Genomic DNA, 16,835 nt, shown 5'->3' on the forward strand with positions numbered 1-16,835 from the left:
ATTTGGGCAATGACATATGACCTTCTCCAGGCTTAAGAAATGTTTCTACTCAGAAGTAACAATTCTTCTACAAGTAAGCCACATGCTGACAGTAAAGAAAGAAAACTATGAAAAAAAAAAAAAAAGAAAAGAAAAAGAGCATCATTCACAGTTAAGATTTTGTGTGAGGCGTGTTGTGTATTTTTTGGTGGGTAACCTCATTTTCCTTTCCAAACTTTTCTTGATAATGCACAAGCATTGCTCCACAGTGAGTAGGTCCCGAAACTTGCAATAATAAGCTTATCCCCATTTAGGTTCACCTCTTATCATGGTGGGAAAAATCCCTCATTGATGACAAGAGCAAAGCTATATGTTTTAACTAGGGAGGAGGAACCTGATATGTAAATGAATGAAAAATATATACTAAAGGCAACATCAGATAAATCTCTGTCTTGTTTATGATCATGTCTTACCCAACACAGAGATAATGAGGACAATTAAAATGATCACATCATATATTTGCACAGCTTTTTAAAGTTTGCAAAGCACTTCACATTCATCACCTCATTTAAATTCCATACAACCCTTTGCAATAAGAACAGGTATCCTAGTCCTGTTTAATGGTGAAGAAACCCAGGCTCAAGAAAGTTAATGGATGAGCCCAAAGACTGTGCCTGATATATGAGAGAGAGCAGACAGGCTGTCCAACCTTTTGTTATTTTCAGCACACAATTCTGCCTAATATTACCTGCTCAACCTATACACCAGGGTTATGATTCCGTAGAGAAAGGCTATTCAACAATGACTCCCATAGATCACTCTGGGGAAAGGTGCTGTGGATGTTTAGCTGGGAGCAAGGAATCTTAGGTAAAACTTTAGGGGACCAGGAATGGCTGAGGACTTGGTTTAGTTAAATTTTATTTTTTACTTATTTATTTATATACCTCACTTTAAATAAAAAGGGATTGACAGAAAGTACTCTTGAATGTGTTAGGGTTTATTCCAAACTGTCCTTGAAGAGGTAATTCCTCTTTTTCATTATAAAATTCAATCCAGAGAAGAAAAAAACAGAAATAAAGAATGTAAAAGTATCTGTAAGTATGAATACTCAGAGTTTATCTCAGAATAACCATAAAGTCATTCAGCACTGATGTGCTTAGCAACCAGTTCTGTAGTCAGGCGGCATGCTCACTTTCTTATTTATTTATTTATTTATTTAAATTTGTTTGTTTGTTTATTGTCTAAAGTTTTACATATGTCTCATTTCTCCCCAATTGACCCCCCCCCCCCCCAGCCATTCCCACCCCAGGCAAGCTCCCATCGCCCCAGTGTCTGTGTCCATTGGTTATGCTAATATGCATCCATACAATTCCTTTGGTTGCTCTCTAAGCCCCCCTCACCCCTACCATTTGTCTCTGAATCTATTCTTGTTCATCAAATTATGTTGATCATTATATCCCACGTATGAGTGAGATCATGTGATATTTATCTTTCTCCCACTGGCTTATTTCGCTTAGCATAATGCTCTCCAGTTCCATCCATGCTGTTGCAAATGGTAAGAGTTCCTTCTTTTTTATAGCGGCGTAGTATTCCATTGTGTAGATGTGGATGAGTGACATGCTCACTTTCAAGTGTTATCATGGTAGATGCAAGAGCCACAGCAATCAGCAGGCACAAAAGTCTGTGCAAGTATGAAGGAAGCCGCTAATAGAATTGGATTTTAGTTCTTCTAACACTGAAGTTCAATTGAGACTAGAACTTTTCTTCCTTTGAAGCTGGACTTACCTTATATACCCCTACATACAGTATTATACATTGTTCCTTTATGACAGTGAAATTTATTTTTGTAAAGGGACTGATCACTGATTTGAGTGCAACACATGCAGAAAATATTTAACCACTAAGGCAAAATACAAACACAAATTAAGAAACACCTATAGCACTGGTCACATTTCCCAACTGTATTCCCTTACCAATGGCCAGCTGTCAGGCAGGACCATCAGGGCATAGTTTTAGGCAAAAGGGGGCAGGTGCACTGTAACAGGAGAAAATGGACATCTGAATCTTCTACTTAATATATTTTTAAATAATGTCTTTTTCCTTGCCATTTTTTATTATTTCCATGTATCTAAATATTAGTTTTTCAGTAATTCATAATATCTTTAACTTTTTCAGAACCACTCTGAACCTCTTTTTGCCTCTCCCTAGCATCTCCATTATGATTATAGTTTACAAATACACATTGTGGAAATACACATTTATCCACTGACACAGGAGTTTTCAGGTTGACTATATGGCAACATCATCTGTATATTGTATTGTATTAACCACCCACAGTCAAGTCCCCTTCCATCACCATTTATCCCCCTTTTTTAACCCTCTTCTACCTCCCCTAGCCCCCATTCCCTCTGGTAATCACCACACTATTGTCTGTGTCTATGAGGTTTGTTATTTTTCTTAATCCCTTCCCTTTTTCACCCAGCCCCCAACACACTTCCCCCTCTGACAGCTATCGACATGTTTTCTGTATCTATGAGTCTGTTTCTATTTTGTCAATTTATTTTGTTCATTACACATAAGTGAAATCATACAGTATTTATTTTTTTCTGACTGGCTATTTTATTTAGCATATACTCTCCAGGTCCAGCTATGCTGTCACAAAAGGTAAGATTTCCTTCTTTTTATGGCTGAGTAGTATTCCATTGTGTAGATATACCACAGCCTTTTAATCTACTCATCTACTGAGAGAGGACTTGGGCTGCTTCCAACTCTTGGCTGTTGTAAATGCTGCAATGAATACAGGGGTGCATATGTTCTTTCAATTTAGTGCTTCAGGTTTCTTATATTATTTACTCTAGTCTCTGCTAAATAGCACCAAAAAATAAATGGAAGTAGCAGACCAAAGGTGATAATATGTACCATAGCAAAACCCAATATCTGAGTATTATAATGTTTTAATAAAATCAGTAAATTATATATAAAGGTACAATTCCTCTTTCTTAGGCAATATTTTATATAACTTACATATATGTGTGTGTGTGTGTGTGTGTGTGTATATGTGTATATATATATATATATATATGTCTTCCATATATACACTGAGTGGCCAGATTATTATGACCACCTGACGTTTGTAGGCAAATTAGCTATAATTTCGTGCTGAAGTTGTAGAGGGTCAGACCATTATAAATAGGGAAGCAGGTTGTTTACCACGACAATAGAAGTGGTTTTTTTCTGAAGATATGGGTAAACAACGTGATTTAACAGCCACTGAATGTGGGATATGTTTGAACATGAGTGGCCAGATTATTATGACCACCTGATGTTTGTAGGCAAATTAGCCGTACACTGCATTGTATGGGATATGGAAGCCGAAGGCCTATTCCAACACCTTTGCTGTCTGCAGTTACCAAGGTAAAACGTCTCCAATTCGCACAGGAACACAAGGATTGGACAGTCGAGCACTGGAAAAAAGTCATGTGGTCCGATGAATCACGTTCCCAGTTGCATCATGCAGATGGCAGAGTGAGAATTTGGTGGAAACAGCATGAAAGCATGCACCCCACATGCATGAGTACAACCCTTCAAGCTGGTGGGGGCAGTGTTATGGTTTGGGCCCTTTAATTCATGTGCATGATTTGGGCCCTTTAATTCATGTGCAACAATGTCTGAATAGCACAACATACCTAAGTATCGTTGCTGATCAGGTTCATCCTATCATGTTGATGGCGTATCCCAATGGACATGGCTTCCTCCATCAAGACAATGCACCATGCCACGGTGCTCGTATTGTGCAGGAGTGGTTTCAAGAACATGAGGGAGACTTTACCTTGCTTATTGCGGCCCCCACAATCACCAGATCTCAATCCAATTGAGCATTTGTGGGACGAAGTTAAAAGAGCCATCAGGCAGCTGGTTCCACAACCATCAAATCTCACAGAACTGGACAGTGCTATTCATCAGGCATGGTGTCAGATTCCTCACATCTCCTTTCAACATCTCATGGAGTCAATGCCAAGAAGAATCGTCGCAGTATTGAAGGCGAAAGGTGGCCCAACGAAGCACTGATGGGGTGGTCATAATAATCTGGCCACTCATAATAATATATATCCCACGTTCAAAGGCTGTTAAATTGCGTTGTTTACCCATATCTTCAGAAAAAAATCACTTCTACTGTCGTGGGAAACAAGCTGCTTCCCAACTTATAATGGTCTGGCCCTCTAGCAACTTCAGCGCGAAATTATAGTTAATTTGCCTGCAAACGTCAGGTGGTCATAATAATCTGGCCACTCAGTGTATGAAAAGTCACCAAGTACTAAATAGAAATAACATGTTGTATATCAGTTAAATTTTCACATTACTCCAGTCAGGAATCATTCAGTAAATCCATCTCCTTCAAATGCTATAGAGAAAAAGAGAAAATCTGACCATCTATCAGTAGCAGAAAATATCTCTCAGGCTGAGAATTTCATCTGCAGGAATGAGACCCTTCAGAAGTATCTAATTTGGGCTGTATTGTCAAAATGGGGATGAAAGATTTAAAAAAAAGAAAACTAACAGAGCCACTCATCAAGTTCAAGTTCCTTCTGCTTGAAACATGTTCTCTCCCCTTTAACCTCAAAGAAGTGAAAGCTGTTACAACTTTTATGATAGAAGCACATCTTGCCAAGCTCAGCTTTTATAATGTACTGAAAACTCCTTTCATGACCCAAGCTGGTTTTTGTCAATGGACAGATGTTATTTTTAACCAGAAGCTTTTTTCTTTATTAACAAATTCAAGTAAACATCACATTTGTGTGGCTGGAAGGGCACAGCTCACGTTGACAGCTTGGGGGGAAAGATTAATTTATGTTACTGAGTTATTCTGATTCACTCATAACGAGAAATAAGTCATAGTTTGCATTTTTAACTGTGCCTCATCGTCTCTGGATCTTCACGAGGCACTTCTACTCCTGTGAGCGTTTTCCTATAACTCATTGTGCCTGGGGAGGAGGATGCCTGTAGCATTTTCCACAACAAAAACAAGTGCCAGATGATCTGTGTCCGGAACCAATGGACTACACTCACATTCACAAAATAATTATAGCCAGAAACAGAGCATAATATCAGAAAAAGAGCCAGCCTTCCTAAACCACTCAATCTTTTTAAAAAGGATGTGCACCCCCTCCTTCCTGATATATCAGAGCTATTTCTAGAATAAACTCAGCTTTTACCAATCCTTTACTCCCTTCTCTCAAAACAACAGTGAACCAAATAACCCATTATTCATATGTAGCAGCTTTGGAAAATGTGGCTGCACTGTAGCTTCCACAATAGACTCATGAGGACCACAAACTAACCTCACCAACCACATGACTCATGTAAACAGCAGTAGCAATTGGGTTGTTGGACTAGACAGAATTGAACTAGTGAGACCTCCTCCCAAGACCTCTAATAGGATATTTTACGGTTTTTAACAATTAAGTGTAAACTACTTTTTTAGGTAATTAATAATTTATAACATAAAATATATATTGACTTACAGTGAAACTAAAGAGGTAAACATTCTAGGGGGTACAACTCACTGAATTTGCCTTAGATATGAAAATCAAGGTCAGAAAAGGACAAACTGCTCAAGGGCTTTTATTATTCTTCAGGGGAACACCCTAAAGTATTTTATTTCAGTCCATTCTAGATATCTCCTTAGATTCTCCCTAAACCCTAGACTTAGAGTCAGAAATCTGCAGTCCAATTTCTAGCATTGACAGTGGATCTTCCTTTTGCCTCTGTCTTTCAACTATAAAGTGGGAATAATAATAGTTGTCCCCCACAGAGCCCATGAATGTGAGTGAGGAGCAGCCTCTATGAATAAAGATGACAGCAAGCAAAGTGTGTGCAAGATGCTAGCAAAATCGTAAACGTATACAACCAAGTGACCAAAACTAAAAAAAAAAAAATTTGTTTGCTTTCACATGGATGGCAAGAAGGGCCCCTAAGTAGATCACATCACTCAGCTGGTAGTAGTCCAGCTACAAACAGAAAGCTAAAATAGATCAACCAAATAACTGGTGAACTCCACACAAGGAAACTCTTAGAGTTACCCTTCCTAAAAGGTGCACAGTAATAAAAATAATAAGCATAAGAGCATAACTTTTCTTCAAATGGGAAAATGATCATGACAAGATGTGCCCCACACCAGACTTTCTGGGTCTCCCTGCAGTACAACAGGGTGGTGTGCGTGTGAGAGCACGTGGCTGGTGCAGAGGGGGTCCCACACAGGACTGCCACATTCCTCGTGGGATTACCTTGATTGGGTTTCACAGGATGCAGCCATTGTCAGTGGCCCCACATTACTCATACACACCAAAAGCTAATGAGACTCCCTATTCTGTGATTCCAGCTTGCACTGGTTCAGGGGATAGCAAATTAATAAATCTATTTCCTGGGGAAGTGTTAACATGCTCGGATTGTTCAGATTATTGCCCTGAAATAGTTTGATGATATTATTGAATTACATTCCCTTAAATTGCTGGGCTCCTTTTGTTCATTCAAATGATGCTGTATTTCACCTCTAGACTCCTGCCACGCTCCAGTACAGAGGAAAAGAACGAGAAAGGCAGGAGCAGATGATAAGAAGAACACAAAAATGGTCACAATTTGCTGCTCCATAAACTCATACTACTGTTAAATAAAAAGCCTTTGGAAATATTTTTTATTTGTAGCTTTTAAAGAAAAATAACAGAAATGAAAAAGCAAGAGCAACTTAACACTTCTTGGCTTTTTTTTTTCTTTTGAGCTCCAGTAAAGTTTGTCCAAAAATACATAAATAAAACCACAGGGACACGCGAGCTGGCCTTCGGCCATGGTCTGAGTCAGCCAGCTTTTGCCAGGTGATTGCTCTGATATAACTTTAAGGCTCTGCTGGTGTGTTTTCAAGCCAAAAGCTAAGTTACAGAAAGCACAAATCACGATAATCCTATTAATTGAATAAGCAATGGTCATCTCCTTTCCTCAGCTATTTGTCCAATGATTGCCTACTAATGACAGATATTATTCCCATTTGAAGCATCTAAGAAATATAAAAATGAGAAAAAAATGTCTGTATGATGAGAAAGAATGTCCTGTAATCTACGTATTGGGAGGCTGTAAAAGGAATGTTCTCCTAATTTTCCCGTCAACTTGGTTCAAAACCAACCTTGAGCCCCTAGTCATTGTCCGTGGATCATGCTCAGACCATCTGAGATCACTGAGGAGGATCCATAGCCCTTCCTGCTCACCTGGGAAACCTAAAGAAGTGACATGTCACCTGTCCTTGCGCTGGGGCCCAGGAAAAGCACGCGCACGCGCGCGTGCACACACACACACATTGAAAAGTTGCTATTCATGTGATAATTTTCAGACATCAATTTGAAGATTACAAGCTTCTCTTCAAAGTCTTATCAGCACAAGTTTAAGAGAAGCATTAATTCCTATTCACCAATTGCATTCCTTAAGTCAAGCTTCCTAACTCTATTAGAACAGTTGCAGAGGGAAATAAACAGGATGAGTTTGAAGATACCGTGCAGTATATTAAATACATGATTATAATAACAATAATATGCATCTTTTTAAAATAAAAATTTATGCAACATAATTCATAACAGTAAAGTGTGCAAATTTAAGGGTACAGCTTTATAATTTTTACATGTCTGTGTATATGTATATACATATATATATATATATATATATATATATACACACACTATTAATTTTCTGATAAAAAATAGAACAAATGAAAGCAACTCTGACCTCTGAACCAATTATCATCTGTATGAGTTTGGACAAGTTACTTAAACTTTCAGACTCAGTTTTAAATCCGTACACCTACAGTTTATACTTAAAAAATATTATTGTGAGGATTAAGTAGACTAATCCATAAGAAGAAAACCAGTACATGGTCCAAGAAATTGTTCTGCTATTATGATTAGTACTATATAAGTGCCTAGTCATATGACGGTATGAAAGTCAGATTAAACCATTATTTCATATTAAATCTTTCCAATATGCTCTCTCTGGATATATCCTCTGTCTATTGATTCTCTAGCCTGAAAGGGGAGGTTTTCCTATAACCACACTGTAGGTCCCAGCAGGTCAGGGATCAGCTCACCTGGTGGGCAAAGGGACCTCAGTCAGGGCACCCAGCATGACTGCCTGCTGCAGCCGAACAAAGGCAACGAAGGGCGCATCCAAGAAGTCGACCTCCCCGACAAGCACGTTGGAGGCTTCTGCATCACGGGGCAGTTTTTTCATGAACTTGTTCTTCAGCTGCATGGGAAGAGTCAAGAAAGCACAGCTTATTTCCAGAAGAGGGGACAAGAAGAAACAGTTCACTTATCACTCGAGGGAATTCCTTTATATGCAACAGGACCTAGCTACGGCCATTTTCCTATCATGTTTAACCATTCTATTAAACATTTCTCTGTACATTGGATTAAAAAATATTGAAGGTATAATCACATGACTTACATATAACACAATTCCTTTATTGATTCACTCACTCAATAACCATGTGTCGAGAGTCTAGAAGGGGCCAGGCACTGATCTAAGCCCTAGGAATACAGTTTTAAGGATCAACTAATCACATGTCCTGCTTGGATTCATATTCCAGCAGGGGAGAAATAAAATATGATTTGAAGTTGTGATAAGTGCTAAGAAAAAAAGACATAAAACCAGTAAAAGGGTATGTTAGGTGTTAGGTAGGGTGGTCAGGAAAGGCTGCTGAAGAAATACATTTGATGGTGGAGTCAGGGGACAAGCCATGCAAAGATCTAGGCCAGTGATGGCGAACCTATGACATGCGTGTCAGAGGTGACACGCAAATTCATTTTTTTGGTTGATTTTTCTTTGTTAAATGGCATTTAAATATATAAAATAAATATCAAAAATATAAATCTTTGTTTTACTATGATTGCAAATATCAAAAAATTTCTATATGTGACACGGCACCAGAGTTAAGTTAGGGTTTTTCAAAATGCTGACACGCCGAGCTCAAAAGGTTCTCCATCACTGATCTAGGCAAAGAACATTCCAGGCAAGAGAACAGCAAGTGCAAAGCCTCTGAGATGGGAAAGAGAAAATAATAAGGCAAGTGTGATGGCAGCTGAAGGAATAATGGGGGTAAAATAGCAACAAATGGAGTTGCATAGGTAAGGGGGTGGGGGAGGGACCAGATGGTAAGGACCTTGAAGGCCACAGTCAGGAGTTCTGGGTGTTTTAAATGGGACTTGCCTAATAAAAGCCAAAGTGAAAAGGTAGAGTAGAAAGACTACATTTCAGAGATATCACCATATAAACAATGCTTACAACCATATGACAAGATCACACAAGTTTGGGTGTGAGTATAGATAAAGAAAAAGGAAAAGATCTAAATCCTGGGCCACCCTACCTTTTATAGGAATGGGAGGAGTTATTGGCAGAGGACACTGGAGAAGAGCAGCCAGTGAGGTAGTAGGAAAGCCAGGGCTTAATAGTCAGGTGAAGGAAGGGCTCAATAGAGAAAGCATATCAAGCTGAGTCAAAGGCTGCTGAAAGCTCAAATACGATCAGAACTAAGAATGGGCCCAATGAATTTGGCAAGATGGAGGTGCTGGGTGATCTTGACAAGACCTATTACAGTGGACATCAGGGAGCCCAGTAAAGAATGAGAGGTGAAGAAATGGAGACCTGGAGTACACATTAATTATTTTGAGAAATATTGCTACCAAGAAAAGCCAAATAATAGGCAGACAGGTGAAAGAAGGCATAAAATAGGGGGATTTTTAAAGTGGGAAATATGATAACACTTGTAAATGTTAATGAGAATGATGTAGTAGAGACAGATTATTGCTGTGGAGATAAGGGATAACTTCAAAAGCTACTCAAGCAACCCCGAACTCTTGAGAAGAGACTATCCACATCACAAGTAGAGGGATTATTTCAGATAGGAACACAGAGAGTTTACCAATCCTCATTAGGGAAAGCAGACTAGTATATGGGTACAGAGGGGGTATTAGGGAGATCTGGTGGGTGAAGATGAGGGCTTCTGAAGACTCACATTTTTGCAGTGAAAGACAAGTGAGCTGATGGTGAGAAAGAGGGGGAGGTATGTGGGAGTTTGGGTACAGTGGTAAAGATGTGGTTTTCTTGGAGAGTGGAGGTTGCTTAACAGTCACTTTGAAAGCTTATCTTTTTTTAATTTATCTGTATTGTTGAAAGTATTACAGATGCCCCTTTTTTACCACTTCCATTCCACTCCCAACCCTTCCCCAGGCCTTCACTGCACTATTGTCTATGTCCATGGGTTATGCATACATGCATATAAGTTCTTTCATTAATCTCTTCCTGCCTTCCTGCCTTCCTCTGAAATTTGTCAGTCTGCTGCATACTTTAATGTCTCTGGATCTATTTTGTTCATTGAATTCTACATATAAGTAAGATCATGTGATACTTGTCTTTCTCTGACTGGTTTATATTGCTTGGCATAATACTCTCCAGGGCCCTCCATGCTGTCTCAAAGACTAAGAGATTCTTCATTTTTACAGCTGCATAGTATTCCACTGTGTAAATGTACCACAGCTTTGTTACCCACTCATCTACTGATGGGCATGTGGACTGTTTACAGAACTTAGCTATTGCAAATAGCACTGTTATGAACACAGGGGTACATAAATTCTTTCTGATTGGTGTTCTGGGATCCTTAGGATATATTCCTAGAAATGGGATCACTGGGTCAAATGGCAGTGCCATTTTTAATTTTTTGAGGAAATTACATCTTGTAGGTGTTATTCCTTACTTCCCTTCCCTTCCCAACACCCACTTAGAAAAGGGTTGTTTAAGCATCCTTCAGTGAGTGGGAAACGCCTCCCAGAGCTCAAGGAAAACATTTCAACAATCACAGAAGGATAGAGATAAGAATTTTGCAGGACCATATGAAAGGAAGACTTGTGATATATTATCAATATAAATGTCTCTCCTCTCAAGTCTAAAGTTACCAGTGCACTTAGTATTTTGTGCCCTGGATTATTGCTGAGATAGGAAGTGGCAGACATGGCCCAATTTTCCTCATTAATAAAAAGGTTGCAGTAAGACTTTACTTTCTATTTCCGTTTAAATAGTTCTTAATTAGGGAAAATAAATGTAATGAAAACTGATCCCTAAAACTCCATTACCCTCAGTAGTATTTTATGGGATTTTTTTTTTAATTTGGTACTTTATATAAGAAGAAAGCTATGAGGCAAAAAAAAAAAACCAACACAAACAAAACAAACAAACAAACAAAAACAAGAAAGTTAAGGCTAATACTTTAGTGGAAACCAAAATTAAAAAATCCAAAGCAAAATATATTTTTTAGATGTTAGAAACATGATTACTTCTAAGCAGTAAGGGATATTTCCAAAGCTTATACCATTAATCCTCCAAGAAATGCTTATATTAAAAATAAATTATGTTTACATTGTACAGATATGAAAAGAGAAGCCATGGGAAGAGTCTTTATAAACATCAAATTGTTATTAAAAAAACAAACACATTATTATGGCCTAAAGAAGTTCCAGTAATGAACTGTTCTCTAAAACACAGAGTAGAGTGTGGGATATGGACAAGTGGCCCAAGCACAGAACACAATACCATTGCTAGAGTAACCTTCCTCACACTCTTTCCAGAGTTCCCATCACCAACACTGGGCGCGAAGTTCTGTGATAATCAGATTTTATTCCCCCTTCTCTCCAGCATTCTCTCTTTGCTCTAGTTAGGCAGATAGTCTAATCATTTCCATTTCTATTTTATGTACTTATCCCACAATCATGACCAAACACTCTTTCATTTCTACCTTTTCTAAACATCCTTCAATGCTCACCCCAAGTCTTGCTACCATCTCTGCCCACTTTCTTGGGAACTCCGGAGTGCTCATTTCTGAATCATACTTCAAGTCTCTTGAGGATTAGAACAGTTTATCCCTCCTTGTACTGAACACCTACCTGCTTTTCACATAATTCAGCTGTACTAAATATTTTGAATGAAAGAATTGAGCTCTATAGCACTAAAAATCAGACCAAAAGGACTTCAAATGCCCAGGAACATTAGAAAGGGTGTGTTTGTTTGTTTTGTTAATCCTCATCCAAGATTATTTTTTCCACTGATTTTTAGAGAGAGTGAAAAGGAGGGAGGTGGAGGGGGGAAAGAGAAAGAGAGAAACACCAATGTGAGAGAGACACATTGATTGGTTGCCTTCTGCATGCACCAAACCAGGCTGGGATTGATCCTACAACTCAGGTACGTGTCCTTGACCAGGAATTGAACCCACAATCCTTCAGCGCGCAGGCCAACACTAACCACTGAACCACACAAACCAGGGCTAGAGAGGTTTTAAAGGCTTATTCTAGAACCTACTATGTCTGGCTCTGTCACTAAGCAACTGAAAATTGTCAAGATACGTTCTTTTATATCAGTGTATCTCAAACTGTGTTAGCGGAACACATGTGTTCTCAGAAAAACTAGTAGCTGTTCTAAAATAACAATGTGTGGTACCTGAGGTGCCCCAGAAGTCAGTCCTCAGATGGCTCTTTTCTTTCTACACACACTCTGGGTGATCACCAAGGTCTCATGTTTTTAAGTCCCATCTATATGATAATGTCTCATAAATTTATACCGTTAGCCAGGACATCTTCCCTGAACCCCAGACCTAAAAACATCTCTACTTGGATGTCTAACAGGCATTTTAAGCAAAACTGAGTCCTCCTGATAGTCCCTTCAAACTAGCTCTTCCTCCAATGCCCCTCATCTGGTTAATGGCAACTCTATTCTCCCATCACTCAGGCCAAAACCTTGATGTCATCTTCAACATTTTTCTTCCTCTCACACCCTCTGTCCATTCTATCAGCAAATCTTGTTGGATCTATGTTGAAAGTATATCCAGAACCTGACCATTTCTCACCAACCTCACTGCCACCACCCTCGGCGACATTACAACCATTCATTCTTCTCCTGGATTATGGCAGTGGCCTCCTGGCTGGATTATCTGCTTCTGCCCTTACACCCAGTCTATTCACCAAAGTAGCCTGAGGTCAAATCAGGAATCAGATCATGTCTCTCTTCTGCTCAAAATTCTCTCTATTGGTCCCCATTTCACTAAGAGAGAAGGCAATGTCACCATCAGCTCCTTGACCTTATTTCCTACCACTCACTCCGTCTTCCCTACGCCTGCTACTCTAGCCTCCATGTCCTCCCTCAAACACACCAGGTATACTCTTACCTCAGGACCTTTACACCTGCTGCACAGCTCCCTCCCTCACTTCCTTTTCCTTCAGATCTTTATTTACCAGTCACCATCATATCAGTGAGTCTTTCCCTGGACACATTAAACTTTTAACCTCTTTCTCCCCATAAAAAGAGGTTAATGCTTTCTTCACTCATGCTTTCTTTTTTTCTTCTTTGTACTTATCACAGCCAAACATGTTATATGTTTTACTTATCTTCCTTGTTTTCTACCTCTCCGCTAGAATCTAAGCTCCATGAAAGCAGGAATATCCATCTATTATGTTCAATGTTATATCCTTAATGCCTAGGAGATGCCTGAGGAGAAAGATTCAATAAATATTTGTTGAATGATTATTATTATTTCTGTTCTTCCCAATAAGCTTTCCTAACTCCCCTCTTAAGGTCATAGGTTCTGGACATGCCACCATCACCCAGGCTACCTAAGTGGACTACAGGCCTAGTTATAGCCAATATTAATAAACTCTGCCTCTGATAAAAGTGATAGGTCCAAAGGATGGAGGCACCACCCAAGTAGGGACTAAACCATTTGGAAAATCAATAATTGAGCATGTAAAAATCAATGCTCTCCCTTTCACCTGGTATTGCTCCCTCTATGTTAAAGGGCCTGCCACAGCACTGTGCACATTAGGAGAGAATGAGGTCACCACCCAAAATGAAACAGACAAAAGCAGGAGAGAAAAAAAAGAAGGAGAAGAGAGATTGCTGAGTCCCCAGTCCCTGGCCCTGAGGTCCTGCAGTTCCTTCATTCTGTAAACTCATCAAGAAGTCTTACCAGTTACATAAGTCAGAAAATTCCACTTGGGACTTTAAGTAATTTGGGGTGATTTCTGTTTACTAAAGAGTCCAGACCCTTCATGAAAGTACATTTGTCAAATAAATTTTAGGAATTCCAGGTTAAATAAAATTGAATAAGTTTCTATATTACAAACTTTCTCGGAGTCTTGAATATGCCTATATGCCTGAGTGTTTTCTCTCCCACTAGGAGTTAAATAAAACACATTATGATATGAAAACAGAATAGAAAATGCTGAATTGGACAGGAATTTAGTCATCTACCATTTAATCCCTCTCTCAACTCCATTTAATTCTCTTTAAACTGTATGTGTGCCCACAATATTCAAGGCTAGTAGTGGGCACTGCTCTTCTGAAGTTACAGTGCAATGGAGAGAAGAAAATATAGAAGTAGCTACAATGAAAGAAAAAACAAAACATAAAAACCATTTGAAAGGTATATTGTTCAATGTGAGGTCACACCAGTTCAAGAAAGGCTCTCCTCTGAATCTCTTTGGTAAAGGTGGGCTCATTAAATACTGATTCATTCATATGTTGTCTTTTCCAAATACCCCAATAATATCCGGTAAAAAAAAAAAGTAATGATTGAAGTATGAAAACCAATTCTGCACTTACACAATAAACTGTAAACAATAATAAAATAGTAAGAAAAAGTATAAACACTAAACAAAAAGATGAAGAATAACCCAAGAATTACAAAGAACAATAAAAAATAATGAAAACAAGAACAGACTCTAAAGGCCTTCAAATCAGGTTGAAAATCACCCAATAAACTCATCTGGATTGAATTTCAAAGATAAAGTTTGACATTCCTTTCTTATAGATCATTAGTTGATTCTCCAAGGGATACTCAGGCTGGATTTTATGCAGGGTCAACTATGAGAACACACACAGTGAAAGAAAAAATTCCCTTAGCTAATCTTGATTTCAAAGAAATGGATTTCAAATGGCTGCCATGTGCAGCTACAATTGGTAAGGGATACTAAGACTAGTTCAGTGATTCTGTATCTTGTTTTGTCTTTACCAGGTAACACTACCAACTCTCTGAATCCAGATGTGTACGATGTGTACACTTCAGGTCCCTTTTAGACCAGCCTGTATTCTTTCTTCCACAGTAAGGTCTTGCTATAATTACCCAGAAGTAAATGGCTTTCCCTCCGCCATAAATGTTTACCCTTATAAATGCATAACCTTTCTTACTTTCTGAGTAGTTTTCTAACAACCCAGTAAGCACAGTATTTACATACTAAGAAACTAGAGAATATAAATGGATGAAGCAGAAGGACTGAATAGATAGCTTACTTGGGATGGTAACTCTGTGTGATGATGGAAAAGTTACATATATACAAGTGATATGCATCATATGTAGCTAATTGAGAAATCTTCCATTCTCCACTCCGATCTTAGTTCTCCTGTCCTCTTCTATGAAAGCAGTTTACATATTTTAGGTTTTCTATAACTGCTATTTAATGTTAAGAACCATTTCCTGGGCTAACCATTTGATTAACCCCATGTCCTCCTAATCTCCTTACCATCACCCTCAGAGCTACAGCATCACCTGGTAAGTAGGTCCAGGATATCATATCAGTCAGTAGGCAGGTACTTAAACTCTACCTCCTTTTTCTCTGCTGTTATTAGCACATGTTATAATAAGGATATCTGTAATACAGTCTCATTTATAACCAGTACTCATGGTTTGTCATTTGAACCTGATTTATTAGAAGGCAATTCTACAAGCTGTCCTTAGTACAAGTAATATTTTAAAAATCATCTATATTTGAATATACTTTCTCATTATTTTTACAAAGCGTACCCCTACTGTTACTGCATTCCATGCATTCTTTTTTTCTCCAGAAGAATAACTCTAGTCTTCCAATCTGTATTCATTTTCAATTGATCCTGCCTAATGACTCATGTTCATAAGCTAACATTCACCTGTTTTCCAGAGCAAAGAGCTTATTCCTGGCTTTTGTATTGGTATCCTTTCCCCTCTGCTTATCTTCTTCCTATCTTATTTTCTCTTCTTCCTACTGACTTTGTCCCCTTCCATTCTCTTTGGAAATTGCCAGCTCTTATTCTATAAAAAAAAAAAAAAAACTCATCTGGTAAACTCAAAAATCATTCCAGGTCACCCTAGTACAGTGATGGCGAACTTATGACACGCGTGTCAGAGGTGACATGCGAACTCATTTTTTTGGTTGATTTTTCTTTGTTAAATGGCATTTAAATATATAAAATAAATATCAAAAATATAAGTCTTTGTTTTACTATGGTTGCAAATATCAAAAAATTTCTATATGTGACACGGCACCAGAGTTAAGTTAGGGTTTTTCAAAATGCTGACACGCTGAGCTCAAAAGGTTCGCGATCACTGCCCTAGTACCATGTCCTTCCATTGCAAAGATACCTGTGTTAGTAGTAAAGTAGAGTCACCATACTTACCAGTTCGCTTTGGACAGTCCCAGTTTACCCTCACTGTCCTGGTGTAATTGTTAATATTACCTTTTTTCATTCTGAAAGTATCCTAGACTATGAAAACCATTATACCGTCACCTTACATATTAATCTCATGAAGGCTGACTCTTGAGCAGTACCTAAGACATGGCATTGAATAATTATATGCTGTGAAAACTTAAGATTCAAGTAATTTGAAAGAATGAGGGAAATAAGCTTAGCTCAAATAGTATCTGTGTAAAGTATTTCTCTGGAGTATGAATTTATTCATTTACTATATGCAAACAATATTAGTTATTAGGATATAAAAAAGTGTTCTTTCATTCACCATGAGTAAG

At 38.4% G+C, this 16,835-nt stretch overlaps 1 protein-coding gene across 4 annotated transcripts in view; it reads right to left on the reverse strand.

The window, feature by feature from the left end:
• Window positions 1-16,835, reverse strand: part of SLC4A4 (solute carrier family 4 member 4) — a 328,200-nt gene that overhangs the window by 88,530 nt on the left and 222,835 nt on the right. For all 4 annotated transcript variants that reach the window (XM_070395274.1, XM_070395285.1, XM_070395260.1 and 1 more), the window contains one exon: window positions 8,105-8,262. In XM_070395274.1, coding sequence (XP_070251375.1) covers window positions 8,105-8,262 — 158 coding nt within the window. The remainder of the gene's footprint in view (window positions 1-8,104; window positions 8,263-16,835) is intronic.

Source organism: Myotis yumanensis, unplaced genomic scaffold (genome assembly GCF_028538775.1).
Source record: "Myotis yumanensis isolate MYYU_CA2020_CCGP unplaced genomic scaffold, mMyoYum1.0.hap1 SCAF_1, whole genome shotgun sequence".
Taxonomy (NCBI): domain Eukaryota; kingdom Metazoa; phylum Chordata; class Mammalia; order Chiroptera; family Vespertilionidae; genus Myotis; species Myotis yumanensis.